A 26,575-nucleotide genomic window follows, 5' to 3' on the forward strand; every position below is an offset into this window, starting at 1 on the left:
TTCAGGAAATATCTGTTTTAGGCTTATGATCAGAGTTAGGTGCTTCTACACCCTTGTTAATCAGCTATCATTTCACACTGATTTTAGGAATAAATTATGGGTAGGTTTAGGTTTAGGGGTAGGGATTGGGTTAAGTCTATATTTTCTGACAGTAATGTTGATCCAGGATCAACAAAAGATGAACACGTCTTACTTGGCGACCCTTCTGGACCATTGCCAAGTCAGCAGTCTTCCCCATTATTGTGGTTTCAAAGAACAAGAGATTCACAGAATTTATACTGTAGGTATATATATATATATATATATATATATATATATATATATATATATATATATATATATATATACACACACACATACACTCACCTAAAGGATTATTAAGAACACCTGTTCAATTTCTCATTAATGCAATTATCTAATCAACCAATCACATGGCAGTTGCTTCAATGCATTTAGGGGTGTGGTCCTGGTCAAAACAATCTCCTGAACTCCAAACTGAATGTCAGAATGGGAAAGAAAGGTGATTTAAGCAATTTTGAGCGTGGCATGGTTGTTGGTGCCAGACGGGCCGGTCTGAGTATTTCACAATCTGCTCAGTTACTGGGATTTTCACGCACAACCATTTCTAGGGTTTACAAAGAATGGTGTGAAAAGGGAAAAACATCCAGTATGCGGCAGTCCTGTGGGCGAAAATGCCTTGTTGATGCTAGAGGTCAGAGGAGAATGGGCCGACTGATTCAAGCTGATAGAAGAGCAACTTTGACTGAAATAACCACTCGTTACAACCGAGGTATGCAGCAAAGCATTTGTGAAGCCACAACAAGCACAACCTTGAGGCGGATGGGCTACAACAGCAGAAGACCCCACCGGGTACCACTCATCTCTACTACAAATAGGAAAAAGAGGCTACAATTTGCACGAGCTCACCAAAATTGGACGGTTGAAGACTGGAAAAATGTTGCCTGGTCTGATGAGTCTCGATTTCTGTTGAGACATTCAGATAGTAGAGTCAGAATTTGGCGTAAACAGAATGAGAACATGGATCCATCATGCCTTGTTACCACTGTGCAGGCTGGTGGTGGTGGTGTAATGGTGTGGGGGATGTTTTCTTGGCACACTTTAGGCCCCTTAGTGCCAATTGGGCATCGTTTAAATGCCACGGCCTACCTGAGCATTGTTTCTGACCATGTCCATCCCTTTATGACCACCATGTACCCATCCTCTGATGGCTACTTCCAGCAGGATAATGCACCATGTCACAAAGCTCGAATCATTTCAAATTGGTTTCTTGAACATGACAATGAGTTCACTGTACTAAAATGGCCCCCACAGTCACCAGATCTCAACCCAATAGAGCATCTTTGGGATGCGGTGGAACGGGAGCTTTGTGTCCTGGATGTGCATCCCACAAATCTCCATCAACTGCAAGATGCTATCCTATCAATATGGGCCAACATTTCTAAAGAATGCTTTCAGCACCTTGTTGAATCAATGCCACGTAGAATTAAGGCAGTTCTGAAGGCGAAAGGGGGTCAAACACAGTATTAGTATGGTGTTCCTAATAATCCTTTAGGTGAGTGTATATGCATACATACACATATACAGTCAGGTCCATAAATATTGGGACATCGACACAATTCTAACATGTTTGGCTCTATACACCACCACAATGGATTTCAAATGAAACGAATGTGCTTTAATTTGAGGGTATTTACATCCAAATCAGGTGAACGGTGTAGGAAATACAACAGTTTGCATATGTGCCTCCCACTTGTTAAGGGACCAAAAGTAATGGGACAGAATAATAATCATAAATCAAACTTTCACTTTTTAATACTTGGTTGCAAATCCTTTGCAGTCAATTACAGCTTGAAGTCTGGAACGCATAGACATCACCAGACGCTGGGTTTCATCCCTGTTGATGCTCTGCCAGGCCTCTACTGCAACCGTCTTCAGTTCCTGCTTGTTCTTGGGGCATTTTCCCTTTAGTTTTGTCTTCAGCAAGTGAAATGCATGCTCAATCGGATTCAGGTCAGGTGATTGACTTGGCCATTGCATAACAGTCCACTTCTTTCCCTTCAAAAACTCTTTGGTTGCTTTTGCAGTATGCTTTGTGTCATTGTCCATCTGCACTGTGAAGCGCCGTCCAGTGAGTTCTGAAGCATTTGGCTGAATATGAGCAGATAATATTGCCCGAAACACTTCAGAATTCATCCTGCTGCTTTTGTCAGCAGTCACATCATCAATAAATACAAGAGAACCAGTTCCACTGGCAGCCATACATGCCCACGCCATGACACTACCACCACCATGCTTCACTGATGAGGTGGTATGCTTAGGATCATGAGCAGTTCCTTTCCTTCTCCATACTCTTCTCTTCCCATCACTCTGGTACAAGTTGATCTTGGTCTCATCTGTCCATAGGATGTTGTTCCAGAACTGTGAAGGCTTTTTTAGATGTCGTTTGGCAAACTCTAATCTGGCCTTCCTGTTTTTGAGGCTCACCAATGGTTTACATCTTGTGGTGAACCCTCTGTATTCACTCTGGTGAAGTCTTCTCTTGAATGTTGACTTTGACACACATACACCTACCTCCTGGAGAGTGTTCTTGATCTGGCCAACTGTTGTGAAGGGTGTTTTCTTCACCAGGGAAAGAATTCTTCGGTCATCCACCACAGTTGTTTTCCGTGGTCTTCCGGGTCTTTTGGTGTTGCTGAGCTCACCGGTGCGTTCCTTCTTTTTAAGAATGTTCCAAACAGTTGTTTTGGCCATGCCTAATGTTTTTGCTATCTCTCTGATGGGTTTGTTTTGTTTTTTCAGCCTAATGATGGCTTGCTTCACTGATAGTGACAGCTCTTTGGATCTCATCTTGACAGTTGACAGCAACAGATTCCACATGCAAATAGCACACTTGAAATGAACTCTGGACCTTTTATCTGCTCATTGTAATTGGGATAATGAGGGAATAACACACACCTGGCCATGGAACAGCTGAGAAGCCAATTGTCCCATTACTTTTGGTCCCTTAACAAGTGGGAGGCACATATGCAAACTGTTGTAATTCCTACACCGTTCACCTGATTTGGATGTAAATACCCTCAAATTAAAGCTGACAGTCTGCAGTTAAAGCACATATTGTTCGTTTCATTTGAAATCCATTGTGGTGGTGTATAGAGCCAAAAATTTGAGAATTGTGTCGATGTCCCAATATTTATGGACCTGACTGTGTGTGTGTGTGTATATATATATATATATATATATATATATATATATATATATATATATATATATATATATATATATATATATATATATATATATATATATATATATATATATATAATTAGAAACTGAACTAAACAAAATTTCAAGTCGAGTTTAATTATTTTGTCATGTTTTGTTTTGTGTTCACCTAACAAAACTAACTTGAACACTTACTAACACTTCTTTGAATAGGGCCATGTCCTAATTGTCTATACTCAAATATAAGCCATGATTTCAGACCTGAATAAATGAAACATTATGACACTGTAAAGTAAGATCAGATGTCACAGTAAATAACTGATGTCCGTGGTCCCTCTCTCAAGAAGCATTACTCTTTCACTCAAAGCAGAACTAAAAAAGAAGAAAAAAAACTTGGATGACGCAATTAAAGTGTCTAGGGGGATCTGATACTGTGCAGAACTAATCTAAAAAAGTAAAAGGAGCAGCGTTATAGAATAAGGACATACGCAGAAAGGAAATGAGGGCTCCTCAAGATAGAATATAGTGTAATCCACAGGCATATCAAGCCGGTCATAGGGACTAACAGTTCTCCTGGATTCTCTCCCAGATCTCTTGACGTGTGCTGTCAGAGTATATCTGGCATGAATGCAGTTTGTTTTTATTCAGTGGCAAGAAAAAGTTTGTGAAAATATCCAGATCACTCAGAAAATGTGGTCAATCTGTCTAAACTAATAACTCACAGCTGTACTTTTCACATTATATTGAGTACAATAAGCAATCACTCACAGTACGGGGTGAATAAAATAACTGAACCCTTGAATTTAGTAATTTTCAGTTCCTCCATTAGCGGCAAATCCTCCACCAAACATTTCCTGTACCTGCTTGCAAAACTTTAGGCCAATTTTGGACCATTCCTCCCCACAAATTTCAGTGTTGCATCTCAGCTGGCTTAAGAACAAATATTTGTATTTATTTTTTTGAACTACTTGTGTGCTTTGGGTTGTATCACTCAACTTATCTAAAGCTTGACATCATGAACCCCTGTCTTGACATTCTCCTCTAAAATGTTTTGATAAACATTTGAATTCAATGTTCCTTTAATGATCGCAAAGTGTCAAGACCCTGAGGCAACAAGCACAAAGTGTTATTAGTTATTTTATGATTAATCAATCCAGAAATTCAGATATTATTAAGGGTTTACAAGCATATTCGTGCTACTGTAAAACTAAATCGGTATACTGTGCTTATATATTTAATCAGTTTTTGCATGTTCAGTGTACTTAAGATACTCTTATGGCTGTCTTCTCTGTACAAATGAGTGTAGTGTAGTGACGACAGGTAAAGTGACTAAACAGTTTTGTTTTTGTTGTTACATTTTGCTCTGGGATGCATTGATCTTAAATAGGTGATACCACAATAATAAATGTAATAAATACAAATGAATGGGACTCCAGAAAAGGGAAAGTGGAAAATGTTTGTGACTTGAACTGATTGTTTCATAAAGTTTAAAGAAAAGACTTTGCAATTCTACTTACATATTTCTAGTTTACTTGAATCAGTCTGCCTTAGACAGAACTCTGAATATCTTTCATATACTGTATTTGAAGCCACTAACCTGGCATACTTTGGCAAATTCAGTGAGTAGTTGTTTTTTAAAAGCTTGTGTCTAGTATGCATCAGATGGTCAGTGAATTGATAGTGGGCAGCTTGTAGGCGGTGCTGTCTGAGACTGAGGGTCCCTGGGGGCAAAAAGTGTCCTAAAATCTATGATAGATAAAGTTGTGTTGTAAAGTAATAGTTCATGTTCCAAACCTGTATGGACTTTCTCGCTTCCTTGGAACCAGGGAGATGTTTGGCAAACAACTTATCCATACAGTGAAAAAGTAGACAGATACCACACTCTTAAAAAGACAGAAAATGCCATAAAATAGTCCTGTATTCCAAATCTTCCAAAGTCACACAGTACAGTAGCTTCGTCTGAGGACCACAGCAAACTGTCATCCATCTTATATTTCATTTGCACTTGCAAATATTCAGATTCGGTGGCTAAAGACACTTAATTTTTGGCTCTTGTGTGACCGTTCATGTAAGTGTGAATGAGATAAGAGGGAACAAAGGGAAACAAATGATTATAAGTGGTACTTGGACTTTCTACAAAATATCTTGTTTTTTGTTGCACAGAAGAAAGCTTTACTTGGTCTGGAAGAGCTTGACTGGCCTGAAGAAACCTGAACATTTTTAGGATGAATTGGAAAGCCAAATTCATTTGAATCACTGCAGTTTCCAATTGAAATGAACACTAGAGGCATTAAAACTTATAATTTACAGGGCCAGATTTTCCATGAAAATTAGCCCATGTTTTACTCACCCTCAAAGCATCCTAGGTGTGTATGACTTTCTTCTTTCAGACGAATCCAATCGGAGTAATATTAAAAATTATCCTGGCTCTTCCAAGCGTTAGAATGGGAATAGGTGGGTGTTTTTGTTCAACAGTCCAAAAATAGTCAAATAAAGCATGCATCCATAATAAAACGTGCCTCACATGGCTCCGGAGGGGTGCATAAAGGCCTCCTGTAGCGAATCAATGCATTTTTGTGAGAAAAAATATAATTAAAATGTTATAAATCCTTTTTTTCCTCACTTTTGCTGACTCCCTTACCCAAAAGTAGTATACTTAAAGTTTACTTAAGTATCCTACTTAAGTAAAGCTTACTTAAAATTTGATTAAGTATACTTAAGTTCAAGTATATTTTAAGTATACTTTATTCAGTAAGTATACTAATATCAGTGTACTAGCAGTATACTTGTAAGTGTACTATTTCAATACTCCTTGGGACTAAATTGGCCCACTTTCTAGTATATAAAAATACACTTAAGTATATTTATAAAAGTAGTAAACTTTGAGTACACAATGTATTTACATCAATGTGTTTAGCTTGTACTGCAACTATACTAAAAGTGAATTTATAGGTATACTGATAGTTTACTAATTAAATACTTGTAGTATTATTTTTAGTACTTTTTGAAGTAAAGTCTCAGTAAACTACCAGTTTAGGAGTTTTAAACTGCTAGTATACTCGTAAGTTTTCTTTGTGAACTTTACATCATACTTTAAGTATACTACTATGTCCCTATTTAGGTATTAATTTGTATATATTTTGTTGTATGAATATTTGAACATACAAAACATCCAAAGAAAGAACAGGGTATCTGCTTGTAAACAAAAACATTTTATTCTAGCTTCATGCATCCTTTTTTTAAACAATTGAATGTGGGTACGTTTCATAAATAAAAGCTAAAAAAAGACAATGACTTGGATTCAGAATGATAATCAAAACGTAGATGGAGTCAATCGACACTCCAAAGCTTGACAGTCATTATTACCTCTTCATTGGTCGACATTTATTTCATAACGTTACACAGTTTTGATGCTGTTTAATGTTAGATGACCGTGTTAGATTACATGTGGAAGCATCTGTTGTTTCTTTTTCTTCTTCACTTGGGTTTTTTGGAAATTCTGTATAGAAGATGTGTGAACATTCTAGGAGCACAAGTATAGCTCAAATATATTTAGACTTTTTCTAATTATAAGTCAAGTATACTTAAATGTCAATTTAAGTACCGTATATTTCTGAGAAGTACATAAAGCCCATTTCTGAGAAGTACATAAAAAGTAAACTAAAAGTATACTTGCAAGCCATTCCGGGCAGGTGATGGAGGACGTATGTGTCGCGTGCGCGCCTCTGAGATATACTTGTCTTACGAGTTTGTTTACAGGAGCACAGGAAGCAAAGTTTCCTTATTTTACCAAAGGAAAACCAGTCTCCTCTTGGCTTATATCGAAATCTTCCAACATTTTTCTTTACAAATCCTCATTTTGTGCTTCTAATTCGTGACTGGTGTTTTGTTTTGCTGTCTCTCCTCCGTGCTTCTGCATGCGTCACTAATCACCATCCGCCAGAACGGCTTGCACGTACGACAGTCAGCAGAAGTGAGGAAAAAAGTATTTATACACCCCCCGGAGCCATGTGAGGCACGTTTTATTACAGATGTACATGCTTTATTTGACTAGAAGAAAGTCATATACACCTACTGTAGGATGCTTTGAGGGTGAGTAAAACATGAGCTAATTTTCATTTTTGGGTAGCAACACTCCCCAGACATTTGAACTCTGAACCACCACAATATGTACCTGAAGAAATGTCATTAAAACGTGGCCATGGTTACGTATTGAAAACGGGCTTTAGCGCCACTCACTGGACATTTCACTTTGAAACTGCAGAAATTTCACCACAAGCCTGAGGCTGGGTTCAATATTTTACATCTAAGGGGTCCGGCAGCAGAAAAGTTTGGGAGCCCCTCATCTAGTAGAATGCCTTCCAAGAAGAGTGGAAGCTGTTAGGGAGGACCAGCACCTTACTGCCAATGGCTTTCAAATAAAATACACAACAGGCACATATGGGTGTGGTGTTTGGGTCTCCACATACTTATGGTCATATATACCCTCCAGTTCTCAAATTACCGTAATATGTACATTACTTTGAGGTGTATAAATAAAGAGAGCACCATCTGTCACTATTAATATAGATTTTCTATCTATATTCTTCCTGTATCAGCCATGTAATATGAAACTAAATATTTATATTCCCATCCATCGAAGCATGCGGCCATTTCCACTAAATAAACAAATTACGTTTTTATTTGAGGGGATGAGACAGCAGTTGTGAATATCCAGTCTACACTCTATTACACACTCCAAACATGGTAACTTGTTCCAGCTCTCTTAGGTCACAACCACAGTATAATTTGATGACTTATTGTTGACGATGGGTTGATTCATCAGAAGGATACTGAGTAAGGGTGACGTCATTTAGGCATATCGTTATCCCAAGTGGGAACACTTTTGACTGAGTGATTTTTGAACAAATACAAAAGCTGAACTTTAAACCTCACTGCATTAAAGCAGTCTGTCTCCTAATTAGGGGCCAACTGTATGCGTACCATCTCTGATCCAAGCAGCAAGGGGCCACATCAGCTGGGAGCCGCGTGGGCCGAGAGGCATCTGTTTTAAGCCCGTGAGATAGTACTGGTCCCAGAGGTCTGATGTTCAATCACGTCACATGTAATCTTATTGCATGTGCAAAGAGATGAAGAGCTGCTCGGAGGAATCTTGGGTCGATGAAATAAACAGCAAATGTCACTAAAGCAGCAGATGAAACCAGATCCCTTTGAAAGGATTTCCCACAAGCCAGATCTAAAGTTCAAAAAAAAAAAAAAAAGTTTTTCATTCCATTGTTTTCAAAGTAGCTCTGTATTTATCATGTCAAACATTAAACTTACAGTAGGCTCTAGAATCATGTTCAAACTGTACATAATATGCAGTTTAATAACGTTTTACACTTCTGTCAATTTAGACTTTAAAGCATAAAGAAATTGAACGGTGAAGGTCTATTTCAAGTTGGGAAGTAATCATTTTGAACTAATTTGCAAATAACATTTTACAAATAAAACATTGCAAATAATATCGTGCGCACATGCACTTTTATTTGTAAACCTAATATGTTGAAAATGCAAAACATTTCAGTTAGGAATTATTGTACAAATAATGCCTTGTTTTCATTTCAAAATGTCCATATTTGAGGAAAAGGTTGAGTGGCTTGCATCGCTGGATGTTACTGTTGGGTTAACTTTTCTATCATAAAACACTTATGATACCAGAAAAGCATTTACAGTTGTGCATTTGGCAGTCACTTTTATACAAATTGATGTGAATTACATTGTGTTTACATTTTGTGTTCTTGCCGTTCTTGTCACCATTTGCCACGCTTTGTGCTACTACAACTGCTGCACTTCACTGATATAGAGGCAAAGTCTGAAGCCTAAATATACTCTGACTAACACTATTCATTCAGGAAATTCTAATCAAATTTCAAATTGGAAGATCTGCTTAGCCACAAATTAGCTGGTACTTGAAAACATTGCTATCAAAATGTAGGCTTGGTTGATATTACAAATTCACTTCTATGACTGTTGTTTAAAAGAACAAACTGAAAGACGAATATCTGTAAGATCACATCGCTGTCTTAACTCTGGTATCATAACATCACCATGTCACTTATCTACAGTTTATAGTTGCTTGCTTGAGTTTCAAATGTTCATTAGGAACAAATGCTCTTTGTGTTCAAGGACAGCGTGGGCTGCTTAAGAGACATTATCAGCGCCTACGTCTACATATCACCTCTCATCATTTTATCGTAGTTCTCCTAGTTTTTGTTCTTTGCCCACTGTGAAAAAAATACAGACCCAGAGCTTTGCTTGTACTTCAACTGTGTGAAGTAAGTGATTTTGCAACCCAAGAGTAATGTTCTGGACTGATGTGTATCCAGCTCTTTCCAAAAACCATTGGCAGGGGCCGCAACGAATGCCGCTCTTTTGTTTGAACCTTTTCTTTGTCCAAGTTATGCCATGATCACTTCCCCATGTCTGGAAGATGCCACACAAGAGAAAGTGTGAAAAGTGTCAGCCGCCCTGGATAAGTGAATCTTCTTAGCAAATGAATAAATAATGTGTGCCATGGCTTCATATGGCAGAAAATAGTGCAGTAACATAAAGCTATGTCTTTACATTTTATGAAGAATATTTTAGGTGGCATTGCAAAAACTCACAGTAACAGTGTTGTGGGTGCTTGGACAAAATTCAGAGTTTAAGAATTGGCTTCCTTTCAGTTTATACAGTAGATTTGAAATGAATTGGCCATACAGGATGTTGAATTTAAATTTGATTCGGAATTTTGCATGCAATAGCGAAATTTTATTTAATGCTAGGTTTGTGCCGGACAACTTTGAAATTTCAATTATTATTAATATTATGATTATGCATATTATTTTTTAATTTAATTCCATTTTATTTGTATAGTGCTTTTCACTAAACATAATATTACTGTAAATTTAAAAGTTAATAGTTAAATAGTTTATATATATATATTGTCGAAGTCAAAAGTTTACATACTCCTTGCTGAATCTGCAAAATGTTAATTATTTTACCAAAATAAGAGGGATCATACAAAATTCATGTTATGAATAACCTGAATGACCTGAATAAGATATTTCACATTAAAGACATTTATATATAGTCCACAAGAGAATATAATAGTTGAATTTATAAAAAAGACACCATTCAAAAGTTTACATACACTTGATTCTTAATACTGTGTTGTTACCTGAATGATCGACAGCTGTGTGTTTTGTAGTGGTCGAACGATATGAGTTTTTTTTTTTAATGCCGATATCTTGGAAAGCAGGGTGGCCGATTGCCGATATAAAGCCGATTTTAATTTATTTATTTTAATTAATATTCAAGATATTTGAAATCATTTGAAAATGGATTAAAAAATAAATGTGTAAAATAAACATACAGTGAAGCTGAACTCTCCTCTTGTCAGCATTGAATTCATCCGGACCGACCGTCACACAGAGAACACGCGATCATGCAGGATATAAATGCACACTTCACAAGATCTCACAACTGGATTCGACTAAGTTTGCAAGGTTTTTTAAATTAAATGTTCATTTGTCGTTTAAATGATATAAATTATAATGTTTGCCTTTATTACTAACAATATTTAAGCAATCATTATAATACTTTTTTGTATACATTTTAATTCCTTTGTTTAATAGTTCTATCTGATTATTAGATTTTTTTTTTTGACTTCCATCTGTGTTGAACAGAACTATGGAAGCCCGTTTCCGCCACTGAAAAAAAAAGAAAAAATGTTATTGCGACTTTATCTCACAATTCTGAATTTTTTGCACAGAATTGTGAGATATAAACTTGCAATTGCGAGTTATAAAGTCAGAATTGCGCGATATAAACTAACACTTCTGACTTTTTTTTCTCAGAATTGCATGATATAAACTCACGATTGTAATTCAGTTTTAAATAGTGCAAAAACACATGGTTTTGTTGGCTGTCTGAAGATCGCCTATGTCTAGGGTCCCCCCTTCAGTTTAAATCTATGGACTTTTGCCTAGTTTCATAATGTGCCAGGTGAAAAGTATGTCTAGCACACATCTTCTGAACAGGCAACATGTTTTAATTGTAAATTGTTCCATTCATGTCTGTCGCGCGATTCCTGTGGGATGATGCTGAAGTCTAATACTTAGAGTGCAGTAAAATCCCAAACCCTCAGTGTGAGCCGTTGTAGTAAAGCGAACACCACTAATAACTATAAAATTATAATTATACACTACCGTACAGTAAATATCACTAAGTATTTCTTTAAATGTGGCTTCACCTTCACATGTGCAACCAAGAAACTAAAGCTGACTTCCATTCCAGTATTGCTACGATAACATTCGTTAAAGTTCAGTTCAGTTTGGAGAAGTGAAAAAGTTGTTTTTGTCTTCGTGGAGAAAAAACCCCATGGGGTACGGCAGTCCAGTGATCGCTATTGGCCATTTAATGTGTTATGCAGGGATAGAAAGGGTGGTGAGTCTTGAGTGCTTTGTGGTTTTGGGCTGTTGCATTGGTTTGCTGTCGTGATCTCTGGCGTCATGTGATGCATGCAGAAGCTTTGATGATGTTGCATGTGATTAGACCACTAATAGGTTTTTACAGCTCTTTTTGCCATAGCACAACAAACAATAAAAAAATAAAAATGGTACAGGAACACTGCAAGGTGGACGTTGTATTAGGGTGCCAAAGGGCTGCTGATATGTGCCCTACTTTTTCTGTTATGCAGCCTTTAAAAGGACTAGGATAATGAGGAACTATTATAAGCAGTGGTGACTCATATGGGGGTTTAACATCAAGATTTTAGGTTAGAATTTACAATTATGTGTACATAAATATGTGATGCGACTGTGCTCCATTTGTCTTCACCCAAAAAAAATGTAAATTCTGTCATTATTTACTCACATTCAGGTTGCTTCAAACGTGTATGACTTTCTCTCTTCTGTTGAACATGAAATATTATATTTTTAAGAATTTTGGTAACTAGTTGCTGGAAGCCATTGAGTTCCATAGTATGGGGGGTGGTATCCATAGTAGTCAATGGCTACCAGCAACTGTTTGGTTAACAAGTGTCTTCTTTTGTGTTCAGCAGAAGAAAGAAACTTGTACAGGTTTGAAACAATTGATGATGGAAGAAATTATGGAATCATTTTCACTTGAACTAGCTCGGATGCGTTCATGTTTTCAGTTTGTTTGTTTGTTTAATATGCAAAAACAAATGTTTTGTAGAATTATATTTCCATAAACACTTCGAGTATGTGGCACTTTTAAAACATCCCTCTGTTAGTTTGAGCATCCTTACCAACCAAACATGTTGACATCAGCTTAACCAATGGCACAAGTTTGGGCTTTGCCAATCAATAGTAAAGGGTTTCATTGTTTTGCATAAATCAATTTTATGTTGCTACTGGTGCCAAATGAAACAAATTAAAACATTTCCCAATTTTAATCACCTTTCTGGTGTGATGTGACATGCATTTTTAAAGGAACAAGTATTCCATGTAATCATTGTTAAAATCATTGTTAACATGCATGCAAAATAATAGTAAAAGAATAAGCCATAGAAATTTCATGCCATATAGCATATAGTTGCCTTCCCAAAAGTATTTCACTTCTCATTAATATGTCATAAAACATTCAACATGTATATGTTTTAATATGAAGAGAGACGCAAACAGCAATTATCTGGTGTGATTCTCTGTGTAATGTGAGTTCATGCTGCAGCAAACCTCACAGAAAGCCAGCGAGTGTAATTTCTCTCTTCTCGCACTCAGCCTGTGTGTCTGTGTCCCCTCCAGTGTCTGATTTATGAAGCAGTGTTCTCTGCCCATGTGCGTCAGCACTGGCTCTGGGAGTCTCGTGAGGCGTTGCGCTGCTGAAGAGCTGTGTCTCGTGTCTGGACAGCGTCAGTCGGCAGCAGCCCCCAGCCCCCTCCTGTTTTGTTTTTTTTCTTCTGCTGTCTCTCTCTCTGCGTATACAGACATGTGCCTCTATACATCACCATGCTTTTTTCCTCTTGAGCTAAAACTAGCTATCAAAGGTTGCTTTAACCTAACATTTTCCTTAATTTACAGAACTTATTTTATTTTTTTTACAGATAATTCGAAATGCTTTCCAGCATTTTGACAGCTAAAATAAAGTGTTTACCGTGCTTCTGTTTTTTTAATTTACATTCTAACAGTAAAAGAATTCTAATAGGAATTAGAATTGACAGTTTTAAAAAAAATAACATTTTAAAGTGCCTCTGCAATATGAATATGCTTGTGTTATAATTTAAGAAAGTATTTCTGTAAAAGGGCTTACCAAAAGATCAGAAGAAAAATCTGGTCAAATTCAGGCATTTTGTTTAACTAATGCGAACTTATTACAATTTGATTATTTACAAAATATCAAGAAAATAAACACGATGTAGGATAGTAATGAAGAGCTAAGTTAGCCATTTCTCAGTGAGCAAAGATGGAGAATTAAAGTTCAGTTTTTAAATATTAAACAACTTTTAAAATTTTCATAATATCATTTCTGTAATTTTGTCAAACAGGATGCATAGAGCGAAACAATACAATTAATACATCACATAGTCTAATTAATCAAATGCATTGTTAATAGTTTCTGGTGTTACATTACAAAACACAGGATGGAAGAAAAAAAAGATGGAAAGTGAAAAAACTCTTCTAAAAATATATTATGATTGGTCACGCTTTATTTTTAAGGTCCAATTCTCGCCATTAACAAACCATTAACTTTTACTTTTTCTTCAATAAACTCCTATTGCTGCTTATTAATAGTTAGTAGGAAGTTGTTAAGTTTAGGTATTGGGTAAGATTAGGGATGTATAATATGGTCATGCAGAATATGTGCTTTATAAGCACTAATAAACAGCCATGATATTATTATTAGGCATGCTAATAAGCAACTAGTGAGAATTGGTCCCTATTCTAAAGTGTTACATTATGATTATTTGATTAATAAATTAGCAGTTTTTATATTAGAAGTTAGAAAATATCAAAATAGATTTAAAATGTACATTTAATTTAATTAATCCCTTTTCACATAATTGTGATATTGTGATTGTTGAAAAGTAACACATAGCTAACAGATAATTTACAACCCAGTCCATCCAAAAGTCCATCAGGTGACGGTAGTAGTGAAAAACCATTTCTCCTTTGTCCAGTTTTTTTATGATTCCAGGCTGCATCACACTCAGACTTTGTGGACAGATATTATTCAAAATTTTGCATTCAACTCCTTCCGCTTTGAGACTGGGATAAGCCACGGTGGAATTAGGTGAGGGTTGTAGTCTGACGTGTAATGACGTATAATTGTGCAACCTCTGCAAGATACTGTATACAGCTCTTTGTGTCTGAGGCTGAGTAAGGATATGAATATTTTTCACACATCTGGTTTGGATTTAGTGTTCAAAGAGTGGAGGCTCTGCCATTCTCATCTGTTTTGTCTTTTGTTGTTGTGCACCAAAACACTCTGTAGCCTCTTACTACCCTTTGTCTGCTTGTGGGAGCTCTTGTGGGCTAGTTTGGGTCTCAATATCTTCCTGCTAACGTATGTGTGTGTGTGTATGTGTATGTATAGTGTGGAACACATGCCTCCCAGCTGTGTTTCCCCCGAGTTTGCACATTAAGTCAAGCCACACATATGCTTAAAGTGTTTGGTTTTAGTTGAGTCCATCGTGGCATTTTACAAAAAACAAAAATATAAATGCGTAGAACAGGGGTATTTAATTAAAGTTCCTGGAGGTCCAGTATCTAATATTTCCACTGACGCAAAGTCAATCATTGCTTGCACTTTTTGTGTGTGTGTGTGATGTAAGAACTTCACATATAATTTCTCAGAATTATGTTTAAACTAGCATCCGTAATTCTTTTTAAATGTAGTATATAGTAAATCTTAAACAGGAAAACCAGCATAATTTCTGTGTAAATACATTTTCTATAAGACACCACTAATTTGTGATCGCTGATGTAGACTGTAGAAGTGGGTCTATGAAGGCTAGAAAGAAATTTAAGAGAACAATATATACAAAATATGGTTTTTCCTGGAGGTTTTAGCCATTGTAGCTTATGAATAAATGCAATTTATATTTAGCAGAAAGTTAAATTTAGCAGAACACATTTAAATATTACTTATGGAAGGAGCGCATGGGCTGCAAGGGCTAAGCATGGTACAAGCAGACCCTAAAAAAATAAAATGGGTTCTCCTAGAACTACCCACAAAAGCATGGGTTGTTTTGTTTTTCACTAACCGAAATGTGCTTGGCTTCAGCAATAGCCTAGTAAATGGATGTTTGCCCCAACAACAAAGACAATAAACAACAGCACTTAGTGAGCTCTCGAACACTTAATTGCCTATTAAGCACCGCCAGCTTGTCTATCTTCTTCCTGTGTCTCTATAAGGGCCTTCTTGCTTGCTGGAGACGACTCCATTACTATAAACACACTCGCTGCATAGTAAGAGTGGTCCCAGCACAGAGCCTTGCAGCACCCCAATACATAAGTGGTGATTAAAAATAGTTATTGAGGCAGGTACATTTTAAAAAAAATTTGCCTGCATCTGTCACATAACCAAACCATGTATTAGATTTATTCAATTCATTCAATCTTTTCATTTTCCAAACTAGCCTGAATCCTCTAAACCTCCTTCATACTAGCTTCTGCAAATTGGTTTTGTTCGTGATTATAATGACATGACAATTTTACTTAAATGTCATGATACACTCAAAAATGCAGATGTCATCATGGACTTTCATGCCATTCCCCATATTATCATCTTTCGTCTGTTATGTTAACTAAAGGAGATAGTAAGGTAAACTGAAAAAAAAATAATAATAAAATAAAAAACAGTAAGAAAGTTGCATAAATGTTTACCTGTATATTTAGCTGCCAGGCCGTCATTGTAAATATGAAAATAATTCTTAATTTAATTGACTGGCTAAATTAAATGTGAACAACAGCTTAAAATCTTCTTCTCATATGATCGCTTTATTATGAACAGATCAAAAGACAAAAAAGTCTAATAAATAAAAATATCATGCAGCTGCACCAACAGGTTTCAGTATACAGTACAGGCCAATATAATTTAATTTGTGTAATTTGCATGTGTATGCTGTCCTATATAGTCAAGTACAACAATCCAGTGACAACTCTCGAGTCTCATCATGAATGAAGCTGAATAAAAATGCCAAGCCCATCTGTCCATTTCCATGTCCGTTTCCAGTGAAGTGATATTTTGCAAACTTGTTCCCTGTGCCATTTCAAGTGTCCTTCTGGCAGACTATATACACTTTCTGTGAATTAGAATCTCACTTAAGTTACACTGTTTGTTGTTGTTTACAAGGAAAAATACATGCAGTTATCAAGCCTGCCTTTTTTTTCGAATGCAGTTATTATTTCACCCCTCATTTAATGGCAGCTTTGTATAACCTAGATAATGGAACAAACCCATACATATATTTTGCCAGTATGGGTATGTTCTCTTTAGAAATAAGAACAATGGATGGGCAACCACATGCAACCATGTAGAATCGCGACAGGGACATGCAGTGACAAGATCCTGATATTTTCACACTGGGCTGATGTTCTCTCTCCACCCCTCCCCATGACTAAATCGGTTAAAAAAAAAAAATAACCCATCTACACACAGAGTACTATGTACTGGAAATTTTTATTTTCTATGCACTTTCAGTGTTCATTGCACTAGTGTTTATATATCTTAATGTATAGCTTATTCATATCCATTTGTAAATATGTTCATAGTTTTTGCTCATAGTGTACATACATTTACTACATAATCCATCTGTATAATATGTTCATATCACCCATCTGTATATCATACTGATAGTATTTAAAATTTGTAAATTATGTCCATAGTACTGCCTTAGCTGTATATTTCTGTACATATTGTAGGCACTGTATATCCTCTACCTCTGCTTATTGCACTTCTGGTTAGATGCTAACTGCATTTCGTTGCCCTGTACCTTACATGTGCAATGACAATAAAGTTGAATCTAATCTAATCTAATGTTCTTTCTTTGTGAATGAATGTGAGGGGAAGAAACTAATCTTGATCACTCTGTTGCAGGTCTGACGGATGAGAAAGTGAAGGCTTATCTCTCCCTCCACCCGCAGATGCTGGATGAGTTTGTGCTGGAGAGCGTGAGTGCAGAGACCGTAGACAGATGGCTGAAACGGAAGAACAGCAGCCAGCCTGCAGGTACAGACTCATGGCCGTGTGCTCCAATATTCTTCAGTAAGAGGCCTATGCTCTACAAATAATGCTGTTTACTTGCTTTGACAATGTCTTTAATTTTGGGGATGGACATATTATGGACATATTATGAATGCGTTTTCTTTCTATGCTTATTTGCTGCTTAACATACTGTATGCTAAGTATATAACCATAAAACAGTGGTTCTCAGCTGATGGGTCCCTGGTTTGGTCCTAAAAAACAATCTAAAAATGAAACAATTAGTTGAGATAAAATACAGCTAGCCGTATAATTGTACATATCAAAATGAATTGACTTAAATATATAATAATATGCTTTAAATCGGTTTTTAAGAGGTTGTTTATCCACACTGTAAAAAAAATAGTTGAGCCAACTTAAAATTTTAAGGCAGCCAGCTTCAGCAGATTTTTGAGTTCTTTCAACTTACTTTTGTAGGAGATTCTCAACTTTTTGTTGTATAAACCTAAAACAACAAGTTGAGAAAACTCAAAAATCTGCTGAAGCTGGTTGCTTTAATTTGGCTCAACGTTTTTTTTTTTTACAGTGTACTCAAACTATGGTATTTTGGCACAAATTCTGTCCGTTGGTAATATGGCTAGTACTAGTATAATATCTGGCCCTGTGTTTGCTCTGTGTACTAGGCTGGGCCTCAGCAATTTATGGTCATTTCAGTGCATTTCAAAATTAAATTTAAAGAGCACATTTTTTGTCCTTTTACTTTTATAAAGTAAACTTTTACTGTTTTGTGTCAACACTTGTTTAATTTTAGTACTAAAACAACTAAACTAAAACTGAAATTAAAATAAATATGAAATATATAGACATTTTAAAAACAATAGCTAATAAAAATTACAGAACACAAAAATACTACTCTGTTCCATTCTATTATATTCTACACGGTACTGTACTATACTTTAAATATTATAACTTAAAGATTAATTGAGATATACAAATACAACATACAAATAAAAACTAATTTAAAATATTAATAAAAATATACTAGTATATCAGGGATACTAAAATAACACTGATCCTAAAGGAACTGAGAACATATTAGTGATTGAGACCATTAATGTATAATTAAAGTTATATTAAACTTTTACTCTTTATAGTAACATACACACACTGCATATTTCTATATGGATAGATATTGGTTGTACATTTCAGAAATGTAATACATGCTCATTACTACAAATATTCTACACATCTAAGGCAAAACATGTAATAATTCAATTCAATTTTAATATCTTAATCTAATAGCCATATACTGTATATTTTCCATATGGACAGGAATCTATATGGCACAATAAAGTTCTGTTTTGTTTTAGATTATTGGTTGGTGTAACATTAGTCATTGCATCAACCCAACTACATCAATCCACTTGATGTGCACACTTCTCCTGTGCATGTGTCTGTGTGTATGTAACCTGAGCAGCAAAGATTGCAGAAGGCTAAAGGGTTAGTGCACTGGTGAAAGTATGGGAGAGGGGGCCTGCTGGGTCCTTACGGGTCATTAGGGTTGTTTAAGCGGGACTGGCTTCTCTGCATGCTTCATGCCGCGGCCTGCTACACTCGACCCATCACATCCATCAAGGGCCCACAGGGTTGGCGCCCGGCCCAGCACAGCTACTGACGTCAGAGCCAACCTCCAGGGGCATGCAGTCGGTCGGGAGGGGGACTGGAGGAGGGTGAATGTGTCGCATTTTGGGAATGTTTTCTGCATGAGTGCAGCAGAGCTCTCTCACAGGCTGCCGGCTGATGGTTAACCTCGGCTGGGCAGCAGGATTTTTCTCAGGCACCATTTCAACATCAGCCTCTCTACAAACCACGTGTGCCAGATTCTGTCTTGGCCTGTGATGCATATCAAGCAGTGCTTTGAATTAGCATGCATGTTAGCTTTCAAATTCTTTGTGCACGTCAATGCTCAAAGTTTTTTTTTTTTTTTTTTCACTGACCATCGATTATGGTATTTAAAATAAGTTGGCAAAAAAAAAAAGTTTTATAGTCAAATTCCAGTTATAATCTATTTATATTAAAAAATATATAATTTTCTAGAATTTTGTGGAATAAATTAAGGGGGATTTTACACAACACTGCTTTAAAAACAGTTTTCATAATGTTTTGGTTACTTTTGGTGTTCTGTAAACATACAAAAAACTGCATATAAATACATATAAAAACTGCTCTCAATGGAACTGCCAGTGCTACACTCTCATGTTTTGAGGATGTAGATTCTGTGTGGGCCTGGTCATTAGTAGACAATAAACTCTCTGAACAGCTTCCACCATAACAATGAACTTCAGGCCCTCCTTGTGAGAGCTGAAAACCTCTGCTGTCTTCTGTCATGTACTTGACTGTGTGTATGCACAGTGCTTACTTACCACATCATACTAAGGAATAATGGGGTTTCAAGCTTAATTCTCTTTGGTTGTTATAGACCTTATGCACCAGAGCCATCTATAGAATTTTGTTTGAAATTTGTATATATCTGTGGCATCACTGTTGAAGAGTAATTAGATGGTGAAGTGTATTTACTTATTGTAGAGTTAACGTTTCGGTTACGTACGTAACCCTCATTTCCTGATGGAGGGAACGGAGACGTTATGTCATGACAACATAGGGGATTTACTTGGAAGCCCCAAACATCTCTGACTTAAGAGAAAACGCCAATGAATTTGCTAATGAAGTTGCTAATGAGATTTCTAGGTTGGATGAACAATATGCTAAGTCTCCCACATCTGTATAAGAAGTGTCTTAAATTGAAGTCGGAGCTCGATTTACTTTCGACCAAGATAGAGGGCCTTTTGAGGAGAACCAGGAGTGTTTTTTATGAAAGTGGGAAGAAATCTGGGAAAGTATTGGCTAATCAGTTGCACAGGTTCCAGGCAAAACAAATTATAAGTGGTCTTCGTTTAGATAATAGAGAAATAACAACTGATCAAAGTACTATTAATGAAAAGTTTAGAGATTTTAACTTTACTTTGAATGCGGCTGACTCTTTTCTGTGGGGGGGATGTTGAAGATTTTCTTGGTCGATTAAATGTCCCCACCTTATCATCTAATGTCCGTAACCTTTTAGAAGAACCAATCTCACAGGAGGAGGTGATAGCTGCCATTACTTCCCTACAATCTGGGAAATCCCCAGGACCTGACGGCTTTCCGTCAGAATTTTATGAAAAAAATTCTGTACAGCTTGCTCCTTTTCTGACGACTGTTTTTTAAGACTGGAACTCTTCCCCCAACTTTAAATCAAGCATGTATCTCTTTATTGCTTAAAAAGGATAAAGACCCTTTGGATTGTGCTTCATATAGGCCCATTTCTTTGCTTAACTGTGATGTGAAAATTTTAGCGAAGGTGCTTGCCTCAAGGCTTGAAGATGTTCTCCCTACCATCATCTCTCCTGATCATACTGGGTTTATAAAGAATCGTTATTTTCAACATCAGTCCGTTCCAGAATGTGTCGTCTCTTTGGACGCCTAAAAGGCCTTCGACAGGGTGGAGTGGGAGTATCTTTTTTTAGTTTTAGAAAAATTTGGATTTGGTCCGGCCTTTCTCGCTTGGATTAAATTACTTTATAGCGCTCCCTCCACTGTAGTCCTGACCAATGGTCTATCTTCTCAACCTTTTAACTTGCATCGCGGAACCCCGCAGGGCTGCCTGTTGAGCCCATTATTATTTGCCCTTGCTATTGAGCCTTTAGCAATTGGTCTACGTGAGTGTCAGCAGATTACTGGAATTACACGTGGTGAGGCCGTGCATAAAGTAACTATATGCAGATGATCTATTGCTTTTTATTTCTAACCCGCAGACTTCTTTGCGTGCATCTCTAACCTTACTTGAGAATTTTGGTCAGCTCTCTGGCTACAGACTTAATATGCAAAAGAGTGATTTTTTTCCGATTAATAAAGTAGATATGCAATTACAGTACTCCAACATACCACTGAAGATAGTCAAAAATAAATGTACTTATCTTGGTGTCTGTATCACTCGCCAGCCTAAACATCTTTTTAAACATAATTTTGGTATGGTTCTTGAACGAATTAAGAAGGATCTTTCTAAATGGTCTCCTTTAAAGATTTCTCTCATTGGACGCATTAATTCCATTAAGATGGTGGTGCTTCCTAAATTTCTTTATCTTTTTCAGTGTTTACCTCTATTTATTCCATTGTCATTTTTTAAATCTCTGGACACGGTTATCTCTACTTTTATTTGGAATGGTAAACATCCTCGCTTGCGTAAGTTATACCTTCAGAGGCCTAGACGAGATGGTGGTATGTCCCTACCTAATTTAAAATTTTACTACTGGGCAGCTAACATACGAAATACACTGTATTGTGGCATTATCACCTTCTACCTAATAAACCATCCTGGGTGGACATGGAATTATATGCCCATTAGCAAATTTCCCTACCAGCACTTGTTGCAACCAAATTACAGTTAATTTCTTATACTTTTGTCGATTGCCCAGTGGCGAAACACTCGCTGAGGATTTGGACTCAATTTAGGAGGTCATTTGGTTTTAGGGATCCTTCTCTTCTTAGCCCTGTTGCCCGTAATCACTTTTTCTTACCTTCAATGCAGGATGGGTGGTTTAAGATTTGGTCTGACAAGCGGATAACATGCTTAAAAGATTTATTTATCGACAATTTATTTGCTTCTTTTGAACAGTTAGTGTCACACTTTGGTCTTACTAAATCTGATTTCTTTAGAGTTTTGCAAGTAAGAGATTACGTTAGGTAATTTTTATCTGATTTTCCAATGATCCCTCCTGAAAATCCTATCTTTCGTGCAACATATTAGCTAAAAGCTCAATTTCCATAATTTATAATTTAATGATAAATCAGGCATCTTCCTCTTTAGACAACATCAAGAGAGCTTGGGAGGAAGACCTTGGCGGACCACTCTTGGATGACACATGGAACTGTGTACATAAACAGGTTCATTCGTCATCCATGTGTGCTCGGCACTCTCTTATTCAGTTTAAAGTAGTACACAGAGCTCATATATTCAAAGTTAAATTAGCTCAAATGTACTTATGCAGTAGATGTCAGTGTGCTGAAGGTACTTTAATTCACATGTTCTGGGCATGTCCCAAACTAGAGCGTTTCTGGCTGTCAATATTTAACACCCTTTCTATGGTTCTTCAGTGCAGATTAGAACCAGAATCACTTGTGGCATTGTTTGGAGTTGCTCCAGAGGAGTTACAGCTGTCTGCATCAATGTGTAAAATTCTTACCTTCTCCTCTTTGTTAGCACGTAGAGCCATTCTATGAAAATAGAAAAAGAATTCTCTCCCACCCACACACATTCAATGGATTAGAGAAACGATGTTTTGTCTATACCTTGAAAAGATTAGGTACTCATTAAGAGGATTGGGAAAACAATTCTTGATGTGGCAATCCTTTATTGATTATGTTGACAATTTTAAATAATACCCTTTCATTGATTTGAATTTACATTGTTTTTTTTGTATTTTATCTATTTATTTCCCTCTTTTCCCTGATGTAGACATTTATGTATGCACTGATTTGTTTTTTCTTTTTTACAATTACTATCATCATTATTATTATTATTATTTTTATTTATTTATTTATTTTTAAACCTGTAATTCCTTTTTGAATTATTAGACAGCATGAGCGTTACTCTGGGGTTGGTAAGGGTTGGGAGATTGTTAAATGTGATGTATATCAGAAAAAATCAATAAAAATATTAAAACCAAAATTAGCAGATCATTCATAAATCCATAAGATCTTACCATCACGCTGTGGAAAACTAAAAAGCAAAAGGGGCGGAGCTACATAAGGTCTGTGAGCAGCTACAGTCCTTTAAACAGTCAAGTGCAGTACTAGTAGTAGTTATATTGCAGTATCTGAGAATATTGGTCAGGATTATGCTGAAACATATATATTTTTTTCAATTATAATGATTAAAAATAAAATTATAACATTCAAGGTTTATTAAATAATTGACTTAGACGCCTCTTCTGTGTTGACATTTTGGCACAACAACTTTTAAATCCTAATAATTCTCCCTGTTTTCCAAAGAATGACAAAAACCATTTGCAGTATATCAGATTTTGAAGTTTGGTGTCAAAATTGTAAAAGGTTTTTCACTGTTATTCACTAAATTAACAAAATTAAGAATGATTGCATGTACTTTTGCACAATATCAATATGTTGATTCATTGCAAAAGATAGTTAATTAAAATGAATCATACTAAATTTGTATGATTTAAATCTGAGACCCTAGTTAAACATCTGTCTTAAAACTCTCATTTCCATGGGTTCCTCTTGTTGTTTCAAACCTGTATGACTTTCTGTCTTCTGCTGAACTTAATAACATCTATTTTGAAGAATGCTGGTGACCAAACTGCATTGACTGTACATACATGCATACATAAACTTTTTTTTTCACGAGAGTTGGAATGACAGTAAATGATGACAGATTTTTTTTTTTTTTTAAATGATTGTATTCATGAAATTCAGTGAGTAAGAGGCAAATTTCCAAAGAGAAAAACAAAAGCAAAGCTTTCACAGAATTCAAAGTAAAATCTGAACATCTTTTATTCGAAAGGTCACAAGTGTACTTGTGAGATCACTGATAAGTTTAATAATAGGTTGTCCTAATCTGGTGTGCTCCACACTGTCTTGAGCTGTGGACATCATATGATTCCTCTGTTGTTGTGAATGTGAGAGCCTCATTACAGGCCTAACAGCAGGGCCAGTGGCTTCAGTCCATGTGATGCTCTTCATATCTTTCTGTTCCAACTTTTGCAAATACCGTGACCTGTAATACCTCTAGCATGTCAGGCCCCTTTGCAATCAATAAAGATTCTAGAGTCAAAGTACCATCAGTCTTTTTGTGTGTGTGTGTGTGTGTGTGTATGTTTGAGCATTGTCTCACCCATCATACAGGATATAGGCTACTGTATATGTATTAATATACATATGCATGTGAATATTTCTAGTGTATATTTTCTGTCTCTTATCCTGAATATGGTAGTCTTAGCTTCTGAAGTACCTCAGAATTAACAATAAGGTTTGCAACATAAACAGTTCTGACAATGTGACCCTGAATGATTTGTTAAATCAATAGGCTAAAGGACCAGACCTACTGGTGACATCTAGCTATTTTCTAATTCTGTCTCCTTCAAGGATGGATCTTGTTGCTGGTGACGGAGAATGATTAGACTTACAATTCAAAGGTCAACATCTGTTCAATAAGTCACTTTTGAGTAGATCCTATTTTATTTTTATACTTTGGTTTGAAATTTAGGATGAAAAGTGCTTGTTGTTGAAGGTGCAGCTTTTTTTGTGAGACAGGATCGGTCATGTTTTATGTCTTGTGACGCTTTTTACCCTGGAAGCACACATTCCCAACACTCTAGCCTTTATCTCTTTGTTGACTTTTAAATTATTCAAACTAGTTTTATGATAGCTGTTTTAAACAAATAGTCTATATTTTTGTGTATTTATTCTATAGGACATTCTGGTCTGTAGATATGAGTTGGGTTACTTTTTTTTTTTTTAAGTAATAATGTACATGTACATACATGTCTGTAGCACAAGGTGCAGGATGAGTTGGATATCATAGTTTAAAGAAGTATTTCTGTCATTCCTTTACCTCATGTTCCTCATACCTAAACCTCATGATGCTTTAATAAATCTTATAATAATAATGTAATGATGTTGTAATATGTTGATCCAGTTCAGTGCGACCCGTTTTATTCAAAGAACAGGGATCTATCAAAGTCTGATCATGTTTGTGGAACTGAATCATGTCACGAACAAAGGAGATTACTGAAGACCTCGGAAAAAGAGTTGATGTTGCTCATCAGGCTAGAAAAGGTTACAAAACCATCTCTAAAGAGTTTGGACTCCACAAATCCACAGTCAGACAGATTGTGTACAAATGGAGGAAATTCAAGACCACTGTTACCTTCCCGAGAAGTGGTCGACCAACAAAGATCACTCCAAAGCAGAACGTGTAATAGTCTGCGAGGCTGCAAAAGTTCCCAGGGTAACTTCTAAGCAACTAAAGGCCTTTCACACATTGGCTGATGTTAATGTTCATGAACCCACCATCAGGAGAACACTGAGCAACCATGGTGTGCATGGCAGAGTTGCAAGAAGAAAGCCACTGTTCTCCAAAAAGAAAATTGCTTGCTAAAGATCATGTGAACAAGCCAGAGGACTATTGGAGACTATTGGTTTAATGGATGGATAAAACCAGAATAGAACTTATTGGTTTAAATGAGAAGCTACTATGTTCGGATAAAAAAACACACTGCATTCCAGTTTAAGAATCTTATCCAATCTGTGAAACATGGTGGTGGTGGTAGTATCATGGCTTGGGCCTGTTTTGCTGCATCTTGGCCAGGACAGCCTGCCATCATTGATGGAACAATGAATTCCGAATTATACCAGCATATTCTAAAGGAAAACGTCAGGACATCCGTTTAAGAAAAGAGTCTCAAGAGAACGTGGTTCATGCAGCAAGACAACAACCCCAAGCACACAAGTTTACCAAAGAATGTTTAAAGAAGAACAAAGTTCATGTTTTGGAATGGCTGAGTCAAAGTCCAGACCTTAATCCAGTTAAAATGTTGTGGAAGGACCTAAGCAAGCAGTTCATAGGAGGAAACCCACCAACATCACAAAGTTTAAGTGGTTCTGCACTAAGGAATGGACTAAAACTCCTACATGTTATTGTGCAGGACTGATCAGCATTTACAAGAAACGTTACGTTCAGTTACTGCAGCAAAAGGAGGTCACACCAGATATTAAAAGCAAAGATTCACATACTTTTGCAATGCACAGTTATGTAACAATGGATCATTTTTCTCAATAAATAAATGACAAAAAAAAATAAAAAATCTCACTTGTTTGATTTGGTTCCCTTTGTCTACTTCCAGGACTTAAATGAAAATCTGATGATGTTTTGAGTCATATTTATCCAGAAATATAGAAAATTCTAAAGGGTTCACAAACTGTCGAGCAGCACTGTATAGCAGCGTGAAAGATTTATTCATAAATTGTACTGATACAGTCTCAGCAGGACTGTTATCACTATAATAACGACTTAAATTTCAGTCTGTTC

At 36.3% G+C, this 26,575-nt stretch overlaps 1 protein-coding gene across 3 annotated transcripts in view; it reads left to right on the forward strand.

Annotated features, from left to right (window-relative positions):
* LOC306882506 (cAMP and cAMP-inhibited cGMP 3',5'-cyclic phosphodiesterase 10A-like) overlaps positions 1–26,575 on the forward strand; it is an 87,540-nt gene that overhangs the window by 12,601 nt on the left and 48,364 nt on the right. For all 3 annotated transcript variants that reach the window (XM_079437169.1, XM_079437168.1, XM_079437170.1), the window contains exon 2: positions 17,329–17,460. In XM_079437169.1, the coding sequence (XP_079293295.1) occupies positions 17,329–17,460 (132 nt within the window). The remainder of the gene's footprint in view (positions 1–17,328; positions 17,461–26,575) is intronic.

The sequence above is a fragment of the Barbus barbus genome (genome assembly GCF_936440315.1).
Source record: "Barbus barbus genome assembly, chromosome: 16".
NCBI lineage: Eukaryota > Metazoa > Chordata > Actinopteri > Cypriniformes > Cyprinidae > Barbus > Barbus barbus.